At 46.2% G+C, this 27,533-nt stretch overlaps 1 protein-coding gene across 7 annotated transcripts; it reads right to left on the bottom strand.

Moving 5' to 3' along the window:
- Positions 1-1,113: 1,113 nt before the first annotated feature.
- Positions 1,114-22,318, bottom strand: GOLGA2 (golgin A2). 7 transcript variants are annotated; one of them, XM_074845974.1, is made up of 28 exons: positions 22,231-22,318; positions 20,782-20,904; positions 20,315-20,395; positions 16,765-16,899; positions 16,113-16,156; positions 15,914-15,977; positions 15,382-15,441; positions 14,839-14,919; positions 12,973-13,011; positions 12,398-12,460; positions 12,057-12,150; positions 11,288-11,394; positions 10,658-10,716; positions 10,261-10,402; positions 9,041-9,130; positions 8,765-8,872; positions 8,578-8,665; positions 7,735-8,081; positions 6,811-6,924; positions 6,297-6,521; positions 5,915-6,014; positions 5,739-5,827; positions 4,971-5,124; positions 4,773-4,840; positions 4,097-4,199; positions 3,729-3,835; positions 3,365-3,533; positions 1,114-3,258 (listed from the first exon to the last, which is right to left on the bottom strand). In XM_074845974.1, the coding sequence occupies exons 1-28, from the start codon at positions 22,276-22,278 to the stop codon at positions 3,008-3,010; spliced, it is 3,153 nt and encodes a 1,050-aa protein (XP_074702075.1). In that variant the 5' UTR covers positions 22,279-22,318; the 3' UTR covers positions 1,114-3,007. The 7 variants fall into 7 exon arrangements, with proteins under 7 accessions (XP_074702075.1, XP_074702076.1, XP_074702077.1 ...); XM_074845975.1 differs by having other exon boundaries at positions 7,735-8,078; XM_074845976.1 differs by lacking the exon at positions 12,973-13,011.
- Positions 22,319-27,533: the final 5,215 nt, after the last annotated feature.

Here is a 27,533-nt window from a genome sequence, read left to right as displayed (position 1 = left end):
CATGCCAAAACAGTGAGTGCTGTAGTCTCACATCATGGTTGCTGCTTCTCACCGTGACAACCATGTTTCTCTGTAATTCCTGAATTTACCACTGTTGTCATCCCAACAACTGCAGCAGATTTGTTAAGCCCCTGTGTAATGGGGCTCCAGCCCTACTTCTGCAGGAAGGGACCAGGAGCACTGGGGTTGCTGACTTAAATCACTGTAACATTGATGCCTGATCCAGCCGAGTGCTCTTGGCTACAGCTGACTGCGATACCTGGGGCATCTCCCTAGCACCCTAGTAAGACTTTAATAAGCTAAAAATCTCCTTGAAGGTTTTATTTGTAGTAGATACTGGTGTGGGTTGAGTGAACAGACTTGATCTCTAGCAGTCTCTCTGTGTGTTCTAGCTCTGTCATCTTATTGTCGTGTTGTAACTGCAGCTTCTATGCAACTGAGGCAATAACCATTGCTTGCCCTACTCTGTCCTATTTTTTCCCCTCACTGGAACTGTTCCATCTGTCCCTGGTGTTGTATATAGGATTGTTCTTAAAGAATATTATATTTTTGAAGGCTCAATAAGTATCAGAGCCTTATTTTGCAAAAGTAGGAACCTCTATTGGCTGGTTGTCAGAGGTTAAGCATGTTTGATGACAATACCTGCTACCCTGCCCAGGCATGATGAACTCCTGTCCCCTGATCGACAACCGTGTCACACCATGTTCTCTTTCCAGCATAACAGCTGTTTCCTGTTGTTTGGTGCTTACGGCCTTTAAGAAGCATTTTTCTACCTTTTCCTGAAATCAGATGTGCAGAGGCTGTTCAGTTGCTCCTATTTAAAGCTACTCTGTGTCAGCTGAACAGTAGTTCTTGCTCCAAGTAAAGGTGGGGTCAGAGAAACACTCCTAAAGGGGGTACAAAATGAATCTGAACCTAGGGTTTGGATGTGAAATGCAAGCCAGGAGCTCTCAGGCTTGTCAGCAGTCTGTCTACAGAAAAACATTCATGAAAGCAAAGTGAAATAGGGCATTGATACCAGTGCAGGTATTTTTAATAAAGAATTCATTCTTCACTCTCCTTTTTCTGGCCAAATTTCAATGTGATCAATGCAGAAGAAATACATCTAGTCAGTGCCCATCTGAATAAGTTTATTCAGGAAGCAAATTTGTAACAGGATTAAGTCACCTCTGCCACAGCCTGCAGACCTTCTTCGCTGGTCTCCTTCACAGTACTAGAGTAGAACACCCAATAAATATTTATTCCATTTATAATAATGCTCTGTATTAAATCACAGCCCTGCCCCTGTTAGTTCTGATACAGATTTACGAATAGCCTGAGCAGGCACGAACACTGCAAAAGGCTTAGTCTCTCTTCAAGGAATATACAGCATTTTACACAGATACACTATGTACACAAACCCATGCAGCCCGGAGCCCCTGGGTTGTGCCAGTAGCTGACAACGCCAGCACCATTCGGATGAAAGGAGTTCAGACAACAGCTTCCATCTTCCCCTGGTGGCTTCACAGGAAAGCATTAATTGTTCTGTGTGTGGGTTTTTTTCAGTTGTATATGGAAACATCACGATGAACCATTTAAAAAAACAAAACAAAACACTACCTGCTTCTGGTATTAAAAGAAAAGCTCTCTACTGTGCTGGTGTAAAGCTTGACAGACTTGGACACAGGAGATCTGAACCGTTTCTTTTTGTCATTGACAAACCCCAGAATCGATACTGCGTTCCTGTGCTCCCATCTCTTCTCTTGACAGGTGAACAGGGAGGTGGTGCAGGCTCCTTCAAGCATGAGCCCAGGCTCCAGCTGTCACTGTCAGGTCCCTTAAACCTCCCCTGTAGTCTTCCTTAACTCCCTTGCTGAAACTAACCCTCCCACCAAGGGCAGTTCTTGCCTGAAAGGCAGGTTTAGTTGCAGGATGTCCACACACAGTTCATCGTTGCTTGCACATCCAAGGGATTTGCTCTGCTGCTGCTTCAGGGGACTCTCGCCTCCCCCTGTGGCTTGTTTTCTCCTTAGAATTAGGGCTCTGGCTTCAGGGCAGTGCCAGCTGATACCTCGCTTGCTGATGTGTGCCAGGAACTTACACCAAGGGCACAGGATCTCAGAGTCTGTGCATCAGATACGCTCCTTACCAAACTGGGAGAAAAGGAAAGTTAAGCAATGGAGAACTAGAACCCCTAGAGTCCAGAAATTCAAAACAAAGCATGTTTATTAAGTGGTTTCCTTTTACTTATTTCTCCCCTTTTTTTTTTTAAAATAAATAAAACCTTCAGACACATACAAGTGAAACACACCATCCTTCAAAGTGCAGTTACATTTCCACCCCACTCCCAAGAATCACATAAAGCTTTGTCAAGTAACCAAAAAGACTCAGAAGGCAACCTGCGGTCCCTTCCCCTAGCCACGAGCCTGCAGGGGCGGCCGTGCTGCCCAGCTCGCCAGGAGCCTGTATCTTGGGGCTGTTGAAGATGACAAGGCCGGTTTCAGATACAGTTTGCAAGAGGCAGGCTGCAGAAGAAAGTAGGAAGTTTAAGATACGTAGTATGAAACAAAAACAACCTGTTCAGAGTCCAAAGAGTTCGTTACCAGAATAAGTTAGTTACTTTGGGAGCCCTGGAAGGAACGAGGCCAATGACGGTCATGAGTGATGGATCAGAACCGCTGCTCAGGCTGCTGGCAGCAGAGTCTGCGATAAGGGATTAAATCATTTTGCCCAAAGTTAGGGAATCCCCTTCCCCCCAGCCTGCACCTGGCCCAGGTGAAGTGCCAGCACCAGCTGCTGCCCTGGATTAGTTTGAGTCTGCCTGTACTCCGAGCACACCAAGTAACAGAAGAAAGAGAAGGAGAAGATGAGGTCTGATACTCAAGTTCCGTCTGATGAAATCCCTCTTTCCTGATGTCTTTAGGACTCTGTTCTGCCCAAGGGCACTGAGCAGAGGTGTGGGCACATACAAGTCAGTTAAGTCCTTTCAGGCTCATAGAAAATTGCCGTAAATAAGATTTAGCGCCACTTAAACTACCATGATTTTGACCTCATCGTTCTCATCAGCACGATAGAAGAAGGGAATGCAGGGGTTTTCCAGCAGGGAGCCCAGCCTCTCCTGAGGGTTCTGGATTTCTCTGAGAAGCTGCATTATTTGCTTTGCTGTAGGGTCCTCTTGGCTTGGGTGAGCAGCTTTACTGTCAATAGGGGCAAAACCAGATTGATGAAGAGCAGCAGCCTCTTGTTCTGCTTCATCTGACAAATTCACTTCTCGTAACCCTGCAAGGAACACAGACAGGGCAGGCAGGTAACTCTTCCCGTCCACACACGACCCTGAGAACACGGGTTATTCCATGTTACGGAGCAGGTCCTGGCTGCAGCTTACCTTCTCCATCAGTAGCGTTCAGTTCAATGCGCCTCTCCGCCGGAACTACGCTTTCATTCTGGCTCGCCAACAGCTCTGGGTTTTGAGCAGCCGCTACGTACTTGCTGTACCATTCGTTTCTTTCCCTGACCAGACGCATCACCAAATCCTGCAGTTCCAGTAGTTTCATCTGCACCAAAGGAAAGGAAAGCCTGTGAAATGTGAGCACAAACACCGCGCTACGGTTTGCAGTCCTGCCTCTGTCACAAAATTAGCAGCTTCAAAGTTAAAAGCTCGCGGAAGAGCAGCACGCGAAGGTTTGGACTGTGCAAGTGCTCCCCGGGCCTGCCCTGCTTGCAGGAGCAGTACAGAAAGGATTCCTTGCCTTCATCTCTTCCTTATCCTGAGCCAGTCGGCTGATGTACTCCTCCTTCTCCTGGTGCCGCTGTTTGAGGATGGCCCTTTGGCTCTGGTATAATGCGATGTATTCCCCTGGAATACAAGAGAAGTGTAAGGAGGGAGCGTTGGCAAGATCAGGGTACAAGCCTTATGGTGAGCATACAACTATGTGGCACGAGGATCCAGCGAATCCAGCCCTGGACTGGAGATCCAGCCTAGTGAGGCAGCAGAGGAGACATGAACTGCTTGGTAGAGGGAGGACTCCAGCTCCAAAAGCTGTTGGGGACCTTCTGTTCCCCAGATAAATAACGCTCTGAGCAAGCTTTAGCGTGTGCTGGTGTTGCCTGAACATACCAATGGTGTCCGTTTCCCCAGACAGCTGTATACAGCGATGTTCTAACTCTTCTAGCCGGTCCTTCAGATCAGCTTTCTCACGCATCAGGTCTGTGAAACGGGACTGAACACAAAAATTGGTATCAATCATCTGAACTGCTCACGTACAAAGACTACCCATGTTAAAGACAACACCCTCCATTCACACCAGTCTGAGCCTAGGGAACAAATCGTGCTGCCTTTACAACTTGTCTCCAATTTGATGCTAAAAAGGAACAGAGAGGAGAGAGCTAGAAAAGGTGTAAAAAAGCATCTCTGCGTTTTGGGAAGCAGAAGGGCTGATGAAACAAAGTGCCTTTTAACCTTCTCAGTGCTGGGACAGCACAGCTCTGGTCATACCTGGCTCCAAGACTGCAGACCACCTGCTTCATCCCAGCAGGGTGAAGATACTCAAGTCTGGTTTTCAGCTATTTCTTTAGAAAAAGACCACAGATCAGTGTTAGGCCCTTACACTCAGTCTTTGGGGGTGGGAGGGGAGTTACTGCTGCAAGCTTTCCTGTGCTGAGACAAGCAGCGATAAGCTTTTTAGGAAGTAGCTTATTATTATGGAACATTGCTACTTATTCCCCTACAATGTGTCTGTGTGTGCTGGAAGAGGCCGATGCTGGATCAGAGTCTGAGGAGATCCTTTGCTTACCTGTAATTTCTCCATGGCAGTTTTCAAAGCCTCGTGAACCTCCACTGGAACAGTATCCACAGTGGAACCTGGAAGGGACATGTGTAATTTAATTCCTCCCTGGACATGATGCGCTCACAAAACCTTTCAGAGGCCAGAGCAGCTGGCGGGGGCATGCCTCCGTATTCACACTGTCCCCAAACTGCACCAAATTTTTACCTCCACCCAGCGTGATGTTATGTTGCTGCTCCTGCCTCAGAGCTGCTATTTGCTGCAGGAGGCTTCTGCACTGCTGTTTCTGAGCAGCCAGCTGCTGCCTCATGTCTTCTCGCTCCTTCTCCACCTGGGACATGGCAGATGTCAAGAAAGCAACCTGAGAAGAATTCCAGAGTGTACACGTTAGTGCTGCTGCTGTGTGAAGCACCATCAGTGGTGCATGTTGGGACAGGGTAACAGCTCACCCCTTTTTATTTGTGGGTACAAAACCAAAGTAGTAAGTGACTGCCCTGGAACTAAATCAGGCAGCAACTACCGCATCTTTTCTCACTCCCAAGTAGTACAAATACGCAGGTTAAATACTAGCTCCCATGATAGCTGTTTGCTTGCAGTATTTTTCAATTATGACTGCACTTACAGAAAAATCTAGTAAATATTCGACACCATTTCCAAATTACCTTCCAAACTAAAGAGAACATCATCCTTGTAATCAGAGAGCTACTCTGCCAGCTGAGTTGTCTTCCTAGTTAAAGCCACTGCCAGACTTCCAGCCTATCTTGCAAGGATGCTGCAGAACTCTTGGGTTTTTGCTGCTATGCACAAGGCACTGTTACACTTCCCTCATTACTGCACCTCAGCTGGCAGAGATGACAGCTGATAAACAGCCTACTCCATGCACCCAACAGAACCTCTCTGCAATTTAACCTGCCTCCTTTCTTAAATGTTTGTATAGAACTAAAACCAAAGGCTTTTCTACCCATTAAGACTCACCATTTCTTCATGGCTTTCAAACTTCTCTGGGATCACAAATGAAGATTTCTGAATTTCTTCGGTCATTGCTTCACTTTCAACTCCGTCTCCTGTAAAAGGAGGAAGGTGAACAAGGAGGTGGTACAGCAGAGAGCCCAGCTCTACCTCCACCCTGGAGACCAGCTGCAGCTACTCACCCTCTAGTCGGTGCAGAATCCTGCCATCCAGGTCTGCTGCTAACTGACTGATCTGGGCCTGCAGCTCTTTGTTTTCCTTAGCTACAGCTTCCAGACTTTCCTGCAAGAGAGAAGCAGAAGGTCACTGAAACTTGTGCAAGCCAGACTGCAGATGGTCACTACATCTTCAGGTAGCAGTGTCACACACACACACAAGGATTGCTTCTGCTCCGGCCAAGTATCGTTCAGCTGTATCGCACAGGATGTAATCACAGAACCACAGAACAGCCCGGGTTGGAAGGGACTGCGAAAGATCACCTGGTCCAACCTTTTGCTTAATTAATACTGAATGTCATTAAGCACTTTTCCTCCCATCTTTCCACTTGCCCCTTTTTCCCATTACCTTGGTCTGCTGTAGCTCTTTGAGGTGCATTTCCACTGTCACCTTCCCCTGCACCTCCTCATGCTGTAGCCGGTCCATCAGCTGTGTCTGAAGCAAGTACTGTTTGTGCAGTTCCTCCTTGTCGGCAGCCAGCTGCTGGTACGCCACGGTGTACTGCTGCAAGTGGCTGTAGTACTGATCCCGCTGCTCCTGCAGACCCCGAGCCTCCTGTGTTTTCAGTTCCAGCTAAAATAACAAGATGGAACCGTCACATCAAACCATTTCTGCCAGAAAAGCTGATCCGTGTGACATGATCTAAACTGTCAACATTGCCCCAAAGCCACCAACTAGGCAGGCAGCCACCATCTGCCCCCACATGCTGGTCCCCCACATCAGACAGCAGACGATGGGGGAAGGCTCCCAGCTTGATCATTACAATACCAATTTCCATCCTCCCATCACAGTTTGGAAAGTTGCCAGCAGTTTATACTAACTGCTACGTACTTGCCCTGCCATCCCGCCGGCTGTTGCTTACCGACTCTTTGAGCTCCCCCAGGTTCTCCTGCAGCTGCCCAAGCTTCTTGGCCAGCTCCTTCTTTACATGTTGCTCTGACTGTAGGGCACTTGTAACCTCCATGTTTTCATTTGTCTGCAAGACAAATACCACACTATAAGGAAATTGCCTCGACCAACATAAACTATATATTCACAATAAACCATGTTCATTCCTGATACAACAGGGTGCCATCCCTTGTGTTATTCTGGGGTGTAAATAAGGGCCATAAATTGACTGTTCAGGGCAGTAAATAACTTACAGAAAGGTTCAGATGATGGGAGAAGAGCAAGGAAAGGGCCAAGGGAATCAGGGCTGGGACAGTGCCAAGAAGAGGCCTGGCATATCACACAGCCTGTCAGCTCCAAAGCAGATGGGTGGTATGAATATCCCAAACAGAGCCAACAGACATTCAAAAACAAGGAAGAGGAGCTCAGAAAGGACTAAAGAAAAATCAGTGGCTAGACCATGTGTCAGTTTGCCAGGGCCCCAGAGGGGAAGCTGTTACACTGGAAGAAGCAAGAGCAAGGGTTCAGCTCCAGGATGGATAAGAATGACAGCAGCAGGAGAGAAGACTGCTGAGAACTTCTTCCTCATGGGCAAATACAGGGAACAGAGAACAGGTATCTCCAAAGGTAAAAGGGCAGGAAGAATACCCGCAGAAAGAAACAGCCTGACTGCCAGGGGATGAGAGGGAAAAGGAAACTGCTCTGGACAAAGGTTCATCTGCCAGAGCACCTGAGGGAGTAAGGAATTACAGGGAACCTCCTGTCAGGGTAGTATGTATCACAGAAGATGGAACAGACAAGAGACAGGTAATGCTTCTGCCAGTTTTTCATATCTGTGCTACAAAAGGATTGGACCAGTGAGGGAAGCAGTGGGAAAAGATGCACGAAAGAGACGTACCAGTTTGACAAACCCATTCTGCAGCTCAGCCAGCTGCTCCTTCAGCTCCCGATTCTGGCTCAGTGCCCTACTGATGGTGGCCTTGTCACTCTGCATGTCCTCCAGGATCTGCTGTCTGTCCACAGACTCCTCGTTGTAGCGCTGCACAGCCTTCTCAAGCTCCAGCAGCCGCTCCTCCTGCTCCCGGTTGAGGTGGCTCAGCTGCTCGTTGTCCCGGACCTGGGCCTGGTACTGCCCATGCAGTTCCTCCTTCTCCTGCTGCAGCCGCTGGATCTCTTCCTGCAGGCTCAGCTCAGCTGCTGTGGGCTCTGCTGGTGAGGAAGGCTCAATATCCATGGGCTTAACTGCTGAGGAAATGGAATCAAAAGCAGCTCAGTCAAATCGCTGTGTAAGACACATCACGCTTACATACACAAAGCATACCCCAACCTATAGGGCTCTGTGTCCCAGAGGGGATCACCAGCTGCAGTATCCAATCCTCACTGCAGGGCACGGAAAGGAACGACGGAGCAAAACTACCCCAAAACCAAGCACAGCATCCTGCCACGTGCTGCCAACTCCCTCAAGCCCTCGCAAGAGCATCCTGCCTTCCCAAACTCCTGGGCCAGAGAGGCTGCCAGTACAGTCAGGCAGATGCTAAGGACACAAACAGTCTGCTGGTCATTAGCTGAAGTAGTTCACTTGTTGGTTCCTAGGATGAAAGGTTTCTTAGGGACACCAGGCTTTCAGCTGCCTTCACAGCTTCAGAGCATCAGACCTACTTGCTCCTCGTGTACAGAAGTTCCTGCACAGCGGCGACAGTGTGGTACTCTGCAATGTGAAGCCCCACTTTGGAAGCCCTACCTGATTTGCTCAACAGCTCTGCAACATTGGCTTCCAGCTCCCGAATTTGGGCCATGTGCTTCTCCTTCTCCTCTGCCATTGTGTGGACCTGCAAGGTCACACAAGTGAAAGTTAAAACAATGTTCACGGTGCATTTCCTCCTGCCTGTGTTTGTCAAAAGCAGCTGTGATACTGCCCCTGATGTTACCTGCTCCGAGAGCTGCTGTACCCGCTGCTGCCAAATGCTCCGCTCCTCCTTCAGTTTTTCTACATACTGATCTCGTTCTGCCTGGAGCTGGTGAAGTGACTCTGAGAGCTGTTCAAAATCAAACATGAAGAAAATTGTGTTGGCTAAATAAATTTGGCAGTGACTGCTTAAGCTTGAGGAAACCAGTGTGAATGCAAAGCTCAGGCTACGTTCTTCTGCCACGCAAGTTTCTTTACAGACATCAAGATTTGGATCATATTTCATACAACCTCTTACCTGAGCAACCTGGGTTTCCAGGCTCGCCTTCTCCTCCAGTGCCATCTGCAACTGCTGATTTGCATCCAGACTCCCTGCCTGATTTGAGAACTGCCAACAAAAATCAAAAAATTATTGCAAAATATTAATACTCAATTTCTGAGTAGCCTTTCCACTGACAGTAGCCTGCCACGCGATCCATGTCGTAACCTTCTACAGTACTTTAAAGTGCTCCAACTCACAGTTAAGTTCAATGAGCAAAAAAAAAGGACAAAAATCAAAAACCATAGATTTTTAGCCCTGTAAAACAGGCTGAACAGGACAGCTCCTCCCTACCAATTTTATATTTACTGCGTTTTTTAATTAAGAAAATAGGCTTTAATCAAACAATTTGGCTCAGAAACTTTGTGCATTTCCAGAGTCTGTATTATACAGCCAGATCAGATGGTATGAAAGCTCGTGACCTTAAAAGTTGTCAAACATGTCAGGAATTTAAAGCCAGTGTCAAACATGTCAGTGGGCTAAGTAGCAAGGCTGGTTCAGTTGACACAGTACTTTTCCCAGGAGAGCAGCAGTTGGCTTTATTTCAAGGGTAACTTAAGCCACTGTCTAGAGAAGGGGGGGAAAAAAGGAAAAAAAAAAAGGAAAAAAGCATTTTTTACCCTCATAGGCTCACCTGAACACTAAGCTTTCTCTCTGAACTGTTAACAGCTGGCTTCATGCATTCCCCTTCTAACTGGCTGCTTCTCTCAACTTTCCCCAGCTGACCTACAAGTTGTCATTGTCCAATTCACCTCCTGCTGCTAGGGTGGGTACAAACACCACCCCTACTCGACTCAGCGAGACTGCACAACCACCAAGTAACCAAAATGCTGAACAGACACAAGCAGGAAAAGTCACCATATTTTCACACTTGGTATGTTCAGTCACCCTCTCATACTGTGTAACGTTCTTTTAGCAGACCAATGTCACAATGTCTTTCAATCTACTGCTCCAACTCACAGAATCATCTAGGTTGGAAAAGACCTTGAAGATCATCTAGTCCAATCATTAAACTCCTTAGAATATAGACTGTTCTGTTCCTCAGAAGCCTCAGTGAAAGCCTTTCAAAGAGGATGTCTTGACGGGATTTTCTGCTTTCCTTTAAAAATAAGAGTTAAGTCTTGCCCCCCACTGTCAGAAGCAAAGTCTTACAATGATCAGTGAGATCTACCTTCACATCCCAGAAGTGTTATGGTTACCTGTTGAATCATCAGTTCAGCCATTTCCAGTTTCTTATGCAAATCCTCCATATCCAACTTCATAGCCGAGTTCTTGGAAACCAGGGAGTGAACCTTCTCTGACAGCTCTGAATTCTGCTGCTTTATTTCCTCACTACTTTTGCTGAAACAAGCAAACAATTAAAATGGCATCACTTTATGTACTATGGGTCTTCTGATGTCCATGTCATGAATTTACAATCCAGTTCTTCATAGCAGCTAGAATCAATAGAAACTCACATCTAATGACTTTTTTTTTTTTTTTAATTGAATAGCCAGCCTCCCAAGTCACCACCTGTGGTCCGTGTCCCGTGTTATGTTTTGTGGCTCTACTGAGAAGAGTAGTGTTACTCTGCAGTAACAAGCAGAATGGACTTACCTTCGTTTGTACAGTTCCAGTTTCAAGTTGTCTCGCTCCTTCACTAACTCTTTATTATGCTGGAGAAAAAGGAAATTATTGATTCATCTACTGACTTTAGCCAAACAAATAAAATGTTAAAAAAATACTTCATTTCACCTTTAGCAGATCAGCTAAAGTGGAAAAGGTCATAACTCTGTCAAAATCCTCAGGGTAAGTTTGCTTAGAACCTCCTGAATTTGCCAGGAATAAGTCTGCTCAGTCTTTTCAAATGTGATGCTACTAACTGAACATGAGGTTATTTCTGCAAACTTTTGGATGAACATCAATACTAAAGTGTCTGTTTGATGGAGACCCTCCTGGGACAAGGTCTCAGTCAGGCTTCTGTTGTGTGGAGCTGGCAAGACTAATGAAGTAAAGCGCCAGATCTGAAGACAGCAGCTGGACCATATGATTAGTGGTCACAGAATCCTGAACAAAGTTTGCCTTGATCATGGAGAATACAGGGCTTTACAAGGTTAATTAACAATTAACAAGGTTAATTTCTGTCTCTTCTCTAAGCAGGGACTTACAGACACTGCAGTAGTGTAGTGACAAGCAAATAGCCAAAGGCAGAGCTGCTGGTTAAGCATAAATAGAGGTGACTCTTACCTTCTCTGACTGTTTTTGCTGCATAGAGATGGAGGACAAAGTACGTTCTAGCTCTGATACCCTCTGGCGAGATGAATGTAAACGAGCAGCAAGGTTTTCAGCTTCTCCTGAACAAGTCAGAGCACAGTCAGTTGAGGCTAGACCACACAGAGCTTTTTGGAACTGGCTGAACAGCACTTTCTACTTTGTCAACAAGCTTTTAAGGCAGCGCAGCGCTTTGTAAATCAGTAGGCCTGGTTTCACTCCTGGCTCTACAGGTGATTCACGAGCAACTCCAGGCAGTAAAGCTCTCTATAACTACCTTCCTCACTTTTAGAGGGAGATGATGAAACTTCCTTTGCAGAACAATAGACAATATGTTGTTTGGTTGGTTTTTTCTAATAGAATAAATTGCTCAAATTTAGTTCAGAATGAAAGGCTCGGGTAAAACCTACATTAACACAACAGCTGTGTGGGAGGGAGGGAGGCCAGAGAAAAGGGAACAAAGTTTTAAAAGAATCAGAATAAAGTCAGAAAGGAACAGTCTGGGGTAGTCACCAGGCCCAAACAGGGCTGACAAGGCTTTAGTGATGCACAAAAGAACTTCAACTGCCACGGGATCAACACGCTCCCATCTGGGGGCAGCTACGATGACAGAAGCAGTGGCAGTGCCAAGTATTGCTCATTAAGGAGTCGGTGTGTGTTGTGAGCTGGCTGCCAGCAACTATCATGCCTGTGACTTGAAATCCACAGTTTAACCAACAGCTTGAGCTGGAGTGCTCACAATTACCTGATTTCTGCCGTGCAGCTTGCTGAGTATGTCCAAGGGCTGTTTGCAACTCAGACTTCTCAGAAACTAGAATTCCAATAGTCTGGATATGAACCTTTGGGAAAGAAAAATCAGCTAAGCACAAAATGTCTTTGCTTGTAATTGCAACATCACTGTTGCCACGGAAGGATTAATTCAGTAAAGGTAAAGAGCTCTTGCAGTTAAGTACAGTCTGGCTGACTGACTCCCAGTTTTCCTGAAGGAATGAACTCATGGCTTCCAGGATAAAGACTATGAGTGGTCAGGAATCCAGAAAACAGCAGAAGCCAGGTGATATTACTGTAATGGAGGCTCTGCCTTACCTGTAGCTGTTCCCTCAGCGCTGCTTGCTCTTTAGAAAATTTCTGTTCAAAATCCTTCTTTTCCTGTATAAACAAATGATGCCTATTCAGCACAAAAATGTAAATAGTTAACCCTTGTTGTTTTATGTCAAACTGAAAAAAGCAGTGATTTACTGGTAGTACTTCCAGCATCTAAACCAGTATTTTTAAAGACATACTTCAGTTTTCCATTATTTGAACTATTTATTATTTACTATTTATTATTTATCAATCCTAGAATGGCAATGACAGCATAATGCAAGCGTTGCTAGCATAAATGTGGCAATGTCTGGAATGCAAGCTACTGCCAAGGACTTCAACTGTAATCTCCTGCCTCCACTGCACTCCTCCAATACTTGAGCATTTAAATATTAGCTTTTGGCAAAAAGAGAACGCTACCTGCCAGGCCTAACTCATGAAGTCAAAATATTCAACGTTATGCTACAAATGAAACTGAATCTAAGATCACATATGCCTGTGCCACAGTCCACTATGCTTTCTGCTCACAGAAACAGATACCTATTTCTGTATCTATCCAAAAATAGGACATGCTTTACCTTCTCCAGCTGATTCACTGCTTCTTGGTTCTGCTGTTTCTACGGAAGAAAATTGATGTGGCAGTATTAAGAGAAAATACTCTCATACTGCTGAAACACATTTTCAATTTAATGAAGTAGATACATGCCCAATTAATGCAAACAGAATTTCCATTATCATTTCTCTAGAAGACTGGGAAGTTTGCCTTAGCTATTAAAAATAAGAGATCTGGGGCTCCCTTCACTAATATATTTTACATGCCAGATATGTTTTTCATTGCTCAGTACATTACCACAGTTCTTCCCAAATACCACTACTGAAACCCCTGTAGGTCGTATCTGAGCATCCTCCAACTTCAGTTAAACTTGCACCCCACATCTATGAAATTAATCGTAGTAATCCTGATGTATTAGGATAATCACCAAAAATGTTTTTAAAAAAAAAAAAACCACACAACCAAACCTCCAACAAAAACCACAGTCTTTTCCTTTAACCGAGACCTTAGACCCTTATCCCACTTAACAACTGGCCTTTAAGTCATGCAGAGCTGCACTTATGTTGGCAGGCTTCTGCAAAAGCGGGTACGAGAGCGAGCTGAAGCCAAATGCAAAGAAAAGGGATAATTCTGTCCTAGCTAATTTCAATCTTATGGGTGAAGTGTCCCTTCCAACTTGAGATATTCTATGATTCTAAGTATTTGGAGATTTGTTGACTATACATGGTGCATCTCTAGATAGGAGGCGAGGGAGACACCAGTGGCAGCTGTCTACCCAGGCTGCCACACAAACTGTGCTGCTGCATTTGCCATTTGCTGTTGTTGTCCCCCTGGCAGTTTTCTCACAGATGCCTCATAAGTAACTACATAATTAGTACTTTTTCCCCTTCCCAAAGAATGAACATTGGCCAAGCTGTTTCTTTACTACTACTACTACTTCAGTGCATTTTGAAACATGACTACAGATGGAAGGGTGATGAGTTACAAGTTTTGATTCTAACAATGCCAGTGCACAACATAACCAGGAAAAGCAAAGGCAAGACCACAAATGCAGCAAAGGCCCTACATAGTTCCAGGCAAACAGAAAAGCAGGCAAACAAGGAGAATCTTGGGTGGGCAATGCACTATACCAGGTACCTCTGCAGCCCAGCTAAAAGAAAAAAAAAAAAAAGAAACAGAATGGAACAAAAATAACCCAAAACCAAAAATAAAACAACAAGAGGGGTCATGGGGTACACAGGGAAATGCTGAACTTTGGGAAAAGTGTAGTTTTAGAGAGGAACAAAATGGGTAAAAGCATTGGACACAAGAAAGGCTCTTTTCAGACTGAAACAAGTCCACTTAGCTGCATTTCTTGGGGTGTTAAAGCTGAAGGCTGAAAAGCAGCAGTGGGAATCCATGCAGGCCACAGCACAAAGCAGTTCATTCATCGTGCCAAGAGAAGCTGAGGATATGATCAGAAACCACCCCAGGCTCTCTCTTAGACCTATTGCTCCCACTCTGCTGGTATATTTAGAACAGCATCACCACCTGCAGAAACAGGTTTTCACAGTGCTGCCAGCACCGGAATTCTGTATTTCAAAGATTCAGACCAGGACCAGAAATAGCTGTTTTATCAGGATGCTTATCATCCAGGGAAAGCATGATGAGATCAACAGAGCACACTTAAATGGAAACAACAAAACTGTTTCTTGTCCCTCAGATGAGCCAATACATTCTCCAGTGGCCTTAGAGTTTGATCCTATTAATGGGTTTTCCATACAGCCCATTTTGTTCCTTACAACAGCCTTCCTTGTGGCACTATGAGAGAATCCATAACCCTGCAGACACCCAGAGAGCATGGAGGAGCAGCAAAGACAATGTCAAACTGGTTGGTTGGATTGTTTCTTACCAATTCCTCTATCTTTGTAACGAGCTGTTTGTTAGTTAGATTGCTGGAGTCCAGGGCTACTGCCAGCTCCTGGTAACGTGTCTGATGGGCACATGCAATCAGGAAAAAAAGGAAGGAGCAGAAGAGGAGGAGGGGAGGAAAAAAGCAATAATTAAAAAGGACAGAAAAATAAATCATTATCACAGTTTGATATAATCAGATTCTCCAAACAAAACAAAATCTAAGGTTTCAACAAAAGCAGCTGGGACATCAAGATACTTTATCCTTTTCTGCCGAGGCTTCATTTTGACAAATGCAGTTGCATGGAAGCTAGATTATCCCCAGTCCTTGAACTGGAAACGCCTCTGACACCTGCCTCCTACAGCTGATCACAACTACCCACCTACAGCACCAGACGACCCTAGACAGCGATGTATGTGAACTGTGCATTCAGTTAGGTCTCATTAACACTGCTGTAAGCACAGAGTCCAAATAAGTGATCAACAGTAGCAAGTAAAAAAAGAAGAGGAAAAAAAAAAAAAGATAAGACTGAGAAAAACTTACTTCCATTTCCTTAATATTTGTGGAAGAAACAGCACTTTCCCCATTCACATACGATGTAGACTAGAAGTAAATCAGTCAAATAAATCAGTTTTAATCCCAAGGCAACAAATCACTATTAAGTAAGAACCGACTATCATAATAATACTTCTTATAGCACCTTTCACTTCAAATTACCACACACAGGCGCAGAAAACATACTTTCCTGGCTCAGGATAGATGCAAGACTCCCTCTGTGACAAGCTGATATGAATTATGCAGATTGACTTCAGATTCTTTTACACTAAATCAAGAATACGTCTTTCCATGAATACATGCTGTTCATTCATCCCACTCTACTTTTCTTCCTACTGCTGAAATTTCACATTCCTAAAACAGGATTTTTTGCTTCTCAATGCTTAAATATCATCTTGTTTAGTAGGATGACTGCAGACACCTCTGCGATTGAAGAGTGTTTTCTTGACCTGACTGCTTAAAGCTCCACATCAAACATCAAGAGAATTAATAGGACAAGTCGATCAAAACGAGGCCGTACCTGAGAAACCAGGCCATTGAGTTGTTCAGACAACTGGCGGAGACTCTCTGTTGACGAGAAAGACCTGAGAACAAAGAAAGACCTTGCGATGAAAATTTCTCCCAGAGAACTGCCCCAGTCAGAACAGCACTGGGGAGGAATAAAACCTTAATTTGTTGGGATCCTGTTGCAAAGCTGTTTATCAAACACAGACACTCACCTGTTCTCATCCAAAGCATTTTTATGATCTTCAGCTTCATGAATCTGTGGATTGAAATACAAAAACTTACAAGCCTGTAAAAGAAGATGGGAGTCACATTTGTGAATGTGTCACTAAGACTTGATTACATCTGGGCTCAGGTTCCCCAGCACCTGTAATTACTGCTTCCCAGAGAAAGATGAACTTAAAACCACCAACTCAGTCCTGGCTTACACATAATTTCTGAGTGGTGTGAGCCCAGGTTTCTTGGAAATGGAGAAACTTAAGTGTTACAGGCTTTATGTTTGCTTTACTATTTATCAATATAACCAACACTTTGCTTTGCTGGAAAAAAACTTCAACTGAATCTTAAGTAGTGAAAGGAAACACAGATTGGTCTGACTGGAGACCTGTCTTATTAAGGGTACTTTCTGCTAATGAAATAGGAGAGAAGGGGAAGGAAAACAGCTTTGGAAGACACAGGGGCACGTGCACGCTAGTACTCTCCCTGCTCTCCCAGACAGTGACTAGATGGAGAGTGGAGAATGCAGTATTGTTAGCAGGAGAAAATCTGAACTAGTCATGTCATATTTATGCAGATTGTCTTTCTCAAAAAAAAAATGTGGTATGGCTAACCAATATTCAATGGCAATATTCATGATAATTCACAAACCTGTGTCAGCTGCATGCTCGCAGGAGCAGGCAGAACAGAACCACAACTAGGTAGACTGTTGCTGTTAGATAGCACAGGGACATCGGTAGCAAGCTGTTCAGCATTACGAGTGGCAACATCACTGTCAAAGTATGCCTGTCACAAAACACATCACAGGAATTACAGCCTTCATGCAAAATGAATGAAAGCACACATGAACGCATCACCTTGTGATCTGCCTGGGAAAACTAGACAGATATGAACAATCAATCATTTAGAAACATGTGGAAGGGAATCTGTGTTCTCCCCAGAGCAAACAGGTGACTCCATCAGCCCACGATCAAACACTGTCCCAGACCTGTGCCCTCTCAGAGCCAGTCTGAAGAACCGGTGTCCCATAATCAAACTCACTTCTTTAACAGGGGGCAATAACAGCACCCAACTCTAAGTTCACACACTAGATTTACTGCAAAGGACTTGCCAAAAAGCAAGCAAGGGCAAAGCCAGATGGTAGTCACTCTGCTTTGAAAAGCACTACCTTCAAGATGTGCCTGGGGAAAACACTGATCGCTGTTTGCAAATAAGATGGAAAAGAACAGGTTAGTGACTACTTGAAAACTGGGTTAGTCAAACTCAAATGCTCCATCTAAAACTCAGTGAAATTTGTGGCGCGCCATGAACCACAAGTTTAGAAACAGGACATTTATGAACAGGCCAAACTCCACATGGCTGGGAGCAGGTGCCTGTGGCTAGGAATCCCGTGACTACAAGCATCTAAATAGAAAAGAGAAGGGCCAAAAAACTATTTCTGGACAGCGATGCAAGTTCTCATCCAGCCTTTGTGGGAGGATGAATAGCATCTGATGACACTTCTACCAAGCCACAGTGAACTGGACAATTTAATTTATCTTGTACAGCATCAGAGAGCCGTAGAGGCCCAGAGCAGTGTTCTAGTGTTTTATGGCAATTTGGTTTATTGCATCATCCAGCTTCAGTTAAGTCACCATTTAACAACACTACAAAGCAAGCGAAATCACCTGTCAACACTCAACCCCACCAATATACTGCAGCTCTCTGCTATTCCATCTGAAAGAGCTCCCTCTTACTTCAGTCACTTCCTTCTTGGCACTTCACAGGAAACAAGAAATCTCTCTCTTGGCATTCCCTGTTTACCTGCTCAGCACTTCACTCATGAATCAAGCAGCAAGGAGAATACAGTAACAGTGAAGACAGATTTAACAAAAGCAATAAGCTGGAAGACTGCAGAGGGAAACAAATAGAATTTTCTCAATTTCTTTTTAGCAGGACAAATACTTGTGCTCTCAAAGAGCAACGTATGTTAGGTGCTTATAGGAAGGTCAGGAATTCCCTTACTTCTTCCAGCTACAGGTTACTTCAGCTTTATTGGTTCAGACACTCATCAACATAGAACATCAGATGGACAGGAGGAATACCTTCCCCACTACCTCTTAAAAATGTTTCCCTAATTTCTTCTGATCAGGACATTCTTTTTGCTTAATGCTTCAAGATGCAAAAACCAGTAACGTGCCTTAACCACAAGAACTCCTTCCTTCTTCCTCCACAATAAGCAGTTTTGAAATATTTTTTTTAAAAAGAACAAACTATTTGAAAAGCTGAATTTGTTGGAAACAAAAATAGTTAGGAGCAAGACACTTCTGTGGAAATTATGCATTGTGGGGCTCTAATAATGTAGAGTAAAAAGTTAGTAATTCTGCTCAGCTTAGCTTATAGCAGGATCCATTCGCTTTCACACAAAGGCTCCTATTTTGTTGGGTTTTCTGTGTTTCACAGCCAAGAAAGCTGAAGAGGGTGAGATGGGAGGGGTCTGCCTCACATTAAGACACCAATGGCAGCAGTAGCTCAGATGCTAAGGATCAGCTTTTCTGCCCTATTAGCGTCAAGTGAGTTTCTGAACAGCATTTTCCTGACTCAGGATTTTTACAAGACAGCAACTGGAAAGATAAATCTTTCTTTCATTAAATATTGCAATTAAAAATTAGTTTTCAAAATTATTCCTAAAACCACAGACAAAATAATCCACAAATTCCATAACAGCCAATCAGATCAAAATGTATCTCTGTGCTAAAGAAACAGAGCAAAAAAAATGGGAAAACGAGAATGCACAGAAGTAATAAATTCTCCATTTTCAGAACAGGACTAAAATTGTAGACACAGGTAGGCCTTCACTGCAAATGCCATCTCAGCGGCAGCACTGGACCACCCATCTTCATCTCACCCTCCAATGTGGAACAAGTCTCTTTCTCCAAGATCCACTTACACTGAGCTTATGAGTATTAACTGAAAACAGTCCCCATGACAAGAGTGAAGCTTCAATCAAAACACATGCTCCTGCTGCCAGACAGGCACACCCAGTAAAAGCTGACAATATGCCTTCACGTCGCTCAAGTTCTACTGATACACAACCTACACACACAAAATTCCAGTTGGAGAAAGTTTCTGCTGTTCACTCTGGGTGTTGGACAAAACAGCTGCTGTATTATCACACCCAAAAAAAAAGGAGAAAAGGGATACAAAGGCAATTCAGAGTGAACTCCATTCCATCTTGCAGGTTTCACTGCATCTCTCCGGTGACCCTGGTGATTACTATAGTTATACAACTATATTATTGCTGGAGACACAGGGACATGCAGTAAAAATAATAATGAGTTACTTTATGACAACCGAATTGAAACAATGGTAGGGAAATAAGCTACAAAAACGATGCAAATGAAAATGAAAAGCAGAGTTCTGATACGACAAAATTGGAAGAAAATTCTGGGCTACAAAATTTGATGTCACTGAGCTTCTATCACAATTTGAGCCTTGTTCAAATAAACTGTCTGAAAAGGAATTTTTAAAAAGGCTGTTTATGTTTGCTCCTGAACACGTTTCTATTGCTTATTGGCATGCTTCCTGCCCTTTCCTCTTCAGAAGCTTGGGAACATGAAGACGCTGAACGCTTGACTCGAAGTATCTGACTTCCTGCCTATACATATTTAAACCGGTGGTACTTGCCAGACTGTACATCACCTGGGCAAGTTTCATCGCCTGCCATAAAATGGGTTGGCTGGAATAACTAGGCAGCTTACTCAGGGCAGCTGCTTGCCTGGAGATAAGCAGAAACTTGCCCTTCAGAAACGAGGTGCTAGAAAATACAGCAATGACATGCAGAACTGGAGAAATACAGACTAAGAAGACACTACCACTTCCTAGTGCAGTTTTCCTCAGCGGTTACGTTAGTTTATCGCCTCACCCCAAATTCCTGGTTTTCCTCAAAGCTCAGCTGTCTCAAGGAAGAATTTTTGACAAGGTTCACTTTTTCACATGTTAAGTTTGACACAAACCAGAAAGGGAACAAGCACTTACGAGCAATGGAAATGCATGGTAACAAATAGCTCCATGTTAATAAACACAGCAACAAAACTCAAGCGACTGACAATGGATGTGTCAGGACAAGGCTCCATCCGAAAAATCAAGGTCAGTGTAAACAGAACCCGAAGCATGCAGGAGGGAGAGCGCGTCACTGCGAGGGACACGAGCACTGCCTCACCTTCCTCTTGTCCAATGAGGGTATGGCTACCCCATTGGAGCGGTTAAGGTCTGACACCAGCACCTTCAGAATGTTCTGAATCTAAAGGAGGCGAAAGAAAAGGGGAAAGAGAAACGGCTCAGAAAAGGACAGAGAGAAAACGGCAATCAAAGGTAGCCAAAGAAACCAGCATCCTCCAGCTCAGTAGGAGCACACACCTCAAAACAGCAGCTCTGGACACACCCAGGGCTGCGCGACAGCACTGTACGATCAGACGCCGCTTTGGCACGTACCCTGACTCTAGTGTGCACCTTCCAGGAGAGGTAGTTGCTAACTATTGTGGCACACTTCATGTGCTGGTGATACAGGCATCTACGCCATTCATCTATTACACTGGCACAACCCTTCCCCGGCTCTAGTCGCGTTGTTCAGAAAACCAAAGAACAAGAAGGTGGCAAATGATTTGGGAGAAAGAATGAGACACTCACGTTCTCTGGAGGCTGCCGGTCATCGTTGGTGGGGGTCTCGGGTCTACTGCCTTCTTTAGTTTTGCGTTTTTTCTTAGTTCCTGCAGTTGCTCCAGGGCTATTCTTCTGCTGATATTCCTTCAGCTGTGGAAAAAAAGAAGAATCTGAAGTCCGAACACAATATGCCTTCTATGAATATATAAAAAAAAAAAAAAAAAAAATCAAACAACAAACTCCACAGGGTGAAAGGATGTAAAAAGTGTAAGGACAAGAAAAACAGTCTTCAAAAAGTTTGTCCCTCTGGGGGAAAAAAAAAAAAAAAATTGAAACAAATCCAGAGAAGCCTAAAGAACTAGTGTAAGGGGTTTATGACAAGAGGCTCAGAGTTGTAAACGTTCAACTTTTGTATACAGCTAATGATGTTCTTGGGAAACAATTTGATACTCCATACTGCAACTAAAAGGAGATTAAAAGAAGTATTTTGTGGGGTTTTAGTGTTATAACTAAGATCAATAAGGAAAAATTAATAACGGACAATTAATCCTGAATGCAAAGTGAAGAAGCAGTGCCTGATAGCAGGATCTTCCACTCTGTGAAAGATTTTAAGAAGGAAAATGACAATCCCCACAGATAACACATTAATACAGGTATTGTAATAACTGTGAAGTAAGAGGAGAAACAATCTACAACTGATTTTTAAATCATATCCACTTCACCCGGGAAAATCTAGTGTGATAAGCTGTAACTTGAAACCTGCTAGGTCTGCCGGCATTTTTGTGTATGTTACTGAACACCCAAACCCCGAACCAAGCGAGTCCCAGGCAGTTATGTAAACTGCCCGCTTCCACCTGCCCCCCGCCACAGCCAAAACACCCCCGTGCCCCCCGCGCCAGACACCGGCACCGGGCATGGCTGCGGCCGCGCTTCGGAGTCAAGGTGGGAAAAAAATAATAAATGAGAAGGATCCCATTATTCGGAGGATTTCAAAATGGAAGCCTGAACTGCTCCAGGACACTTTCCCATTCGTATGACTTTGACACAGAGGCGCATCCCGCCGGGACGGACGGGGCCGAGCAGCCCAAAGGAAAAAAATAAGGGGGCGAAAAAAAAAGGAAAAATAAAAAAAAAAAAAACAAAGGGGGGGGTGGGGGGGTGCGGGGGGAAGGGAAAACCACCAAAGCAAGCCAGGCAGACCGCACAGCACCGCAGCAGCACAGGCCCGGCCTCTCCCCGGCCGCCTCCCCCAGGCTGGGGGCGGCCGCCAGCGCCTGACACCCGGGGGCTCCCGGCGGCCCCCGCCGCAGCCCGGTCCGCAGCGAGCGGGGCGGCGAAGGACGGGCCTGCTCCGCGCCCCTCGGGGGAGGCCGAGCCCGGCCCGCGGCTCCCGATCCGCCCGGGGCCCGTGGAAACCGGCCGCCGCCTGCCCGGCCCGTCGCGGCCCACCAGCCCCGTCCCCCGCCGGCCCCTCACCTTCTTCTTGGCCGCCGCCAGCCTGCTCTGCCTGCTGCCGTCCGCCATGTCCGCCCCGCGCCCGGGCCACGTCAGCCGCGGCGGGGAGCGGCGGAGGCGGCCGCCAGGCCCCGCCCCGCCCCGGCCCCTCGCTCCGCTCACCGCGGCTCGGCTGCCGGGCGGGTGGCGGCCTGCGGTGCCCCGCTCTTCCGCCGCGACACCCCGCGACACCCCGCTCCGCCTGTGTGACACCCTGAGCTGTTCCTCTGGTGTGACACCCTGCAACACCCGGCTCTTCTGATGTGACACCCTGCAACACCCCGCTCCACCTGTGTGACACCCTGAGCTGTTCCTCTAGTGTGACACCCTGCAACACCCGGCTCTTCTGATGTGACACCCTGCAACACCCTGCTCCGCTTGTGTGACACCTTGAGCTGTTCCTCTAGTGTGACACCCTGCAACACCCTGCTCTTCTGATGTGACACCGTGCGACACCCTGCTCCGCCTGTGTGACACCTTGAGCTGCTCCTCCAGCGTGACACCCTGCAACACCCTGCTCTTCTGATGTGACACCCTGCAACACCCCGCTCCACCTGTGTGACACGCTGAGCTGCTCCTCCGGTGTGACACCCTGCAACACCCTGCCCCGCTCTGCTTGTATGACACCCTGTGCTGTTCCTCCAGTGTGACACCCTGCAACACCCTGCTCTTCTGATGTGACACCCTGCAACGCCCTGCCCCACTCCTCCTGTGTGACCGCGTGCCCCACTCCATGCTCCTGTATTGACTCAGTTGCCCAGAGTACATGCTGGGGAGCTGGGCGGGCTTCCCTCACCCTTTGTAGGGCACATCCTACAAATCCACATAGCTTTCCATTTTGTGTGCGTCGCTTTGATGTCTGAGCTCTGCCTTTGAAGTCACGGTTAGTGCAGGCGGTTGGTTTTTGCCGGTGTGGAATCCCATTCCCAAGTCCTTTGACATTCCAAGTGTGGCAACAGCAGAGCTTGGCTCATGCGGCCAGCCCAGGAAATCAGATATGGCTCCTGCCAGCGCCTGGCGCTGCACAGGGACACGTTTACCTTTGCCAGCCAGGCCAGGAGAGCTGCGGGCAGGAGGCGCCAGTCCGAGAAGCGTGGCAAGGTTGTGGCAGCGGGGCCGGGGTCTGCGGGGGCACGGCCACGCACACGGGAGCTGCGCTGGACCATCAGCAAGCGCTTCCTCCGGCCGGGCAGGACAGGCGGGGCAGCCAGTGGCTCGGGCAGTGGCAGCTTCTCCCCTACAAAAATAATAATTGTGTGAGTGACCCCACAGGCCCCCAGAGCTCTCCCTGAGACCCTGGCTGCAGCCCCGGAGGTGAGGTGGCTCTGAGGCATTTTTTGAAGGCACTGAGTGTAATCACCTTGGCTGCGGTAACTAGGATGGTTATATCCTGCCCCACCTAAATATCACCGGCAGCTTCACACGGGGAAGTTTGTTCTCAAGCGCTATCCCCCGCGTCGGGGGCAGGAACAGCGACAGGGCCCTGTCCGGGTAAAACCACAACTCCCAGCGTGCCTCGCGGCGGCCTGACTACAGCTCCCGGCATGCCCCGCGGCGGTGGCGGCTCGACTACAGCTCCCGGCATGCCCCGCGGCGGTGGCGGCCCGACTACACTTCCCGGCGTGCCCCGCGGCACAGGCCGCGTCGGCCCGGCGGGAGGCGGCAGCCCTGGCTGAGGGGGTCCCGCCGAGTGCGGGCCGCAGCCCGCCCCGCCAGCCGCTTCCACCGCCGCGGGCTCTGTCCAGGAGGTAGGAGCCGGTTCCCCGCTACCCCTTCCCCTTCCCGCGGGCCGTGCCCCCACCCCGGCCCCGCCGCGGGGGTGTCCGGTCTCTGACGTGGCGCCCCTCTGCTTTGCCAGGACCTCCGGTGGCGGCCGGCGCAGCGGCACTGCCGGCTTCAAGTCACCGGTGAGTCCCCGCCCGGGCTGGGGGGGAGGTGGGCCCTGCTCGGTGGCTGCCCCCGGGAGCGGCCTCTGCGGCGGAGGGGACCGGCGGCGGGTGGTGCCCCCCGGCCGCTGCCCGCACCCTTACGGGAGCTCGGCCGGGCTCAGCAGGGAGAATTTTTCCTGGAGGATGAAGTTGCTCGTTGCCTGAGTAGCTGCCGGCCCCGCCGTTTGGCGCTGCGTTGTCCTGGGTGCTTCTCTTAAAGGCCAGATTGTGATTTTTCTTTTTTATTTTCACTTTATGCTGTAAATCTATAAAGTCCTGTAGGACATGATATGGAGCAGGCTAACGTTACATAAACTGATCAGAGCTTCCCCCACCTCCCTGCCCAGGAAATACTTTTTTTCTTTTTTCTCCTTCTCCTAACCACAAAGTATTTTCTGATCAGTGCCCTCCAGCACTGTAGCATCTTATCCAGGGCTGAGTTAGTGTTAAATGTCTTCTGTGCTCCACAGGTCCCATCTCCAAGGTCCTGCCAACCTAATGGAGCCAATTCAGAAGCCCTGAAGTATGAAATCGAAGAGCTGAAACAGAAAGACCTTGCTCTAGACCAGGAAATTGCACAATTATTGTCAGAGTATGTCATTGGCAAGCTCAGTGTTTGCTGTCATGCATCAATTACTTTTGTTTTTAAAACAAAATGTGGTCCAGGAATTAGAGCTAAAAGCTGACCTCTTACGATGCTGTTTTATTGTGGAGTTATACGAGGTTGATTACAGTGTTGTTTTGAGTTATGGGACCTGTTACAGGAGGGAATTCTTTCTGGTTTATTTGGTAAAGCAAAACAAGTTTTACTGGGAGCTTGCATAAGAGGCTTTTAACCGTCATACCACAACACATCATGCTACCAGAAGAGCTTGTTCATGTGAGAATTAAAATTGAGATCATTACATGTATGACCTGCCAAATTTAGTCCCAGATAAAACTGTTTCCTTTTTTATTCCATCTTGATCAAGTGTTCACTTGTTTTGTGTCTGAGGTGAGTGGGTTAAACCTTTGTGTTCAAGAAGCAGAGGCGTTTTCCAGGCAAGCAGGTGGCCTGTAGAACACTTTGGCATGACACAGGGTAGTGCAACTGTTTTATTGTGGTTTCTTATGACATGCTGTGGCAGCTGCTTATTTGCAACTGTTTTGAGATAAAATTGCTGCTTGATTTTTAAAAGACAGGGAATCTCTGTGGTTATTCATTGCGAAGGAGTCATATTTTTTAAGGTAATGTCTAGTGCATAGAATGGAAATGGCAGAACAACAAAGGCTGTTCCAAAAGCTTTTTTGTTTTAGCCTCTAGGATAAACAGACTGATTTTTTTTTTTTTCCCTAGCTACAGGTTAGAGATACATATAAATTGAATTCACTACAGCCTATTCCTGCTTCTACTTGATTCTGAGAATTCAGGTGAATTGGGGTTTTTTTAGAAGTATTGATGTGGCAAAAAACCTCAGAATGAGGATCTGCTCATTTGTAGCTTTCATGTTTATGACTTGCAGCAACTGTACCTGCTGCCTTAGATTCTGCTTTTGATGTGCCAGGCTTGGGTACCTCAGATATCCTTGCCGTGCTTGGTCAGTAGTGGCAGCACTCGCTCTGCAGCAGCAGCAATCCCTCTGTGTCATCTCTGACCTTTCTGGTTTTATTGTTCCAGAGGCTACAGCCTGGAGGAATTGGAGAAGCACATCTCTCTGCTCCATGAGTATAATGATATTAAAGATGCTGGACAGATGCTGCTGGGCAAGCTGGGTAAGGAAGGGGAAAGCTGTTGAAGAACTTCTTAGTCAACATTTTCATATAGATGGAGAGAGAGAAGCCGCTATGCCATGAAGGCAGAGCTTGTTTTAAAGATTCTTCAATTCTAGGCTTATATTACCCAATCACTTGTGCAAGCACAAACGCTTCAGTCGTTACTTTCTTGGGATGCTTTTAGAACTGAACATGAAATAATTGTCATTACTGGTATTTTAGTCTGTGTTATGGATTACCAAAATTTGGTAAGTCTTACTAATTTTTGTCAGTTTGGTTCTTCATATGCTTAAAAAAATAAAGTGTTGAGACAAGCAGAGAGCATAGCTGCAAAACCTGAGATTGGTTTCTTAGCTATGGGAGATTTTATGGGATAGTTAGGGGCTACTGGGAGGAAAACACAACTTTTCTGACTGATATGATCTTTGTTTCATGAAAGCAATGGTATTTCTTTTCTAGCTGTTATCCGAGGGGTTACTACAAAGCAGCTCTACCCTGAATACGATCTGGAGCTTAGCGACTAATATTGAACCTGAAGACTGCCACGTTCTGCAAAAATGGCTGTTACTGGGCCACTGTGTTTTGGTGTCATATCAGTTTAGAACTGACATAATGCGGCCTCAAGTATGTTTGTAGAATTGCAACAGAGTGTGGGTTAGCAGCCTTATTTCTGAGAAGCTTTGGAACTTGAAAGTTGTTGAATCTGTCAACTGTTTCTTGCTTGTGGAAAAGGGATGTAGGACTTTGGATAATTTCATCTACTATCTGATCAACAGTATTTTTATTTTTTTATCGGAAAGGTTGTAATTCAGGTTGGTGTTAAGACTCTTTTCATGGAGCCTTTGCTTCTCTACCACATCCGGGGCTATTTGGATACTGAATAGATAGAGGAGGGAGGGCGTACAAATGTGCAATGTAATAGCTGCTTTGAAAGAAAAGAAAAAACCCTCAGGAGTAGGGAGGGAAGAAGGCTGAAGTTGTTGTAGTTTGGGGGTTTTGTTTTGTTTTATGATCAAATCCGGGTAAGTCTGGGTGTTCTGCATTTTTGTACTTAACTGCTCTGGTATCTAGAGGTTTTGTATCATTTCTGTAGTAAATGGCAAAATGTGAAGTTGTGTTGAACTGTCTGGTCTGAATAAAGCAGCTATCACATTTCTCAGTAATTCACTTGAAGATCCTATAAAACATCACATGAACCTGGGAACGAATTCTTAAACTATATTCTGAGACAACTCTAACATCTATTATTCAAATGTTTTCTGAGGGCTCTTAATGGAGACCGTGTGGCAGCGCTACCCAGGGATGGGTAGGTGCAGAATTACCCTTACTCTTCTAAATGCAGAGTCACTGTGAAAGTGAGTGGTGTCCTAAACACAAAATTGAGTGCATGAGCATTTCAATGTCGGGTGTTAGGATGGAGGGTGACTGCACAGACTAAATTTGGCTGCTTTGGGCAGTTCTAAGTGATAAAGTGCTCAGCTGACTGCAGACCCATTGTCCCTTTTTCACTCAAGCTTGATGTCCTTCTGCCCATTTTTACTTCTAAGACCTTCTCGCCAGTACGTTTGCCCTGGTCTCCAGTCAAGCCCATGCTGCAGTCTGTTC

This window comes from Strix aluco, chromosome 20 (assembly GCF_031877795.1).
Source record: "Strix aluco isolate bStrAlu1 chromosome 20, bStrAlu1.hap1, whole genome shotgun sequence".
NCBI lineage: Eukaryota > Metazoa > Chordata > Aves > Strigiformes > Strigidae > Strix > Strix aluco.
Note: the sequence above shows the minus strand (reverse complement) of the source record. Positions and strands in the feature narration are given on the sequence as shown.

Coding starts and splice junctions, on each gene's coding strand:
- GOLGA2 (XM_074845974.1), bottom strand. CDS start 22,278: ATGGCGGACGGCAGCAGGCAGAGCAGGCTGGCGGCGGCCAAGAAGAAG. Junction 8,666..8,764: donor TACAGCAGCTCTCGGAGCAG/GTAACATCAGGG, acceptor GTGACCTTGCAG/GTCCACACAATGGCAGAGGA. Junction 4,841..4,970: donor TAACATCACGCTGGGTGGAG/GTAAAAATTTGG, acceptor TGTCCCTTCCAG/GTTCCACTGTGGATACTGTT.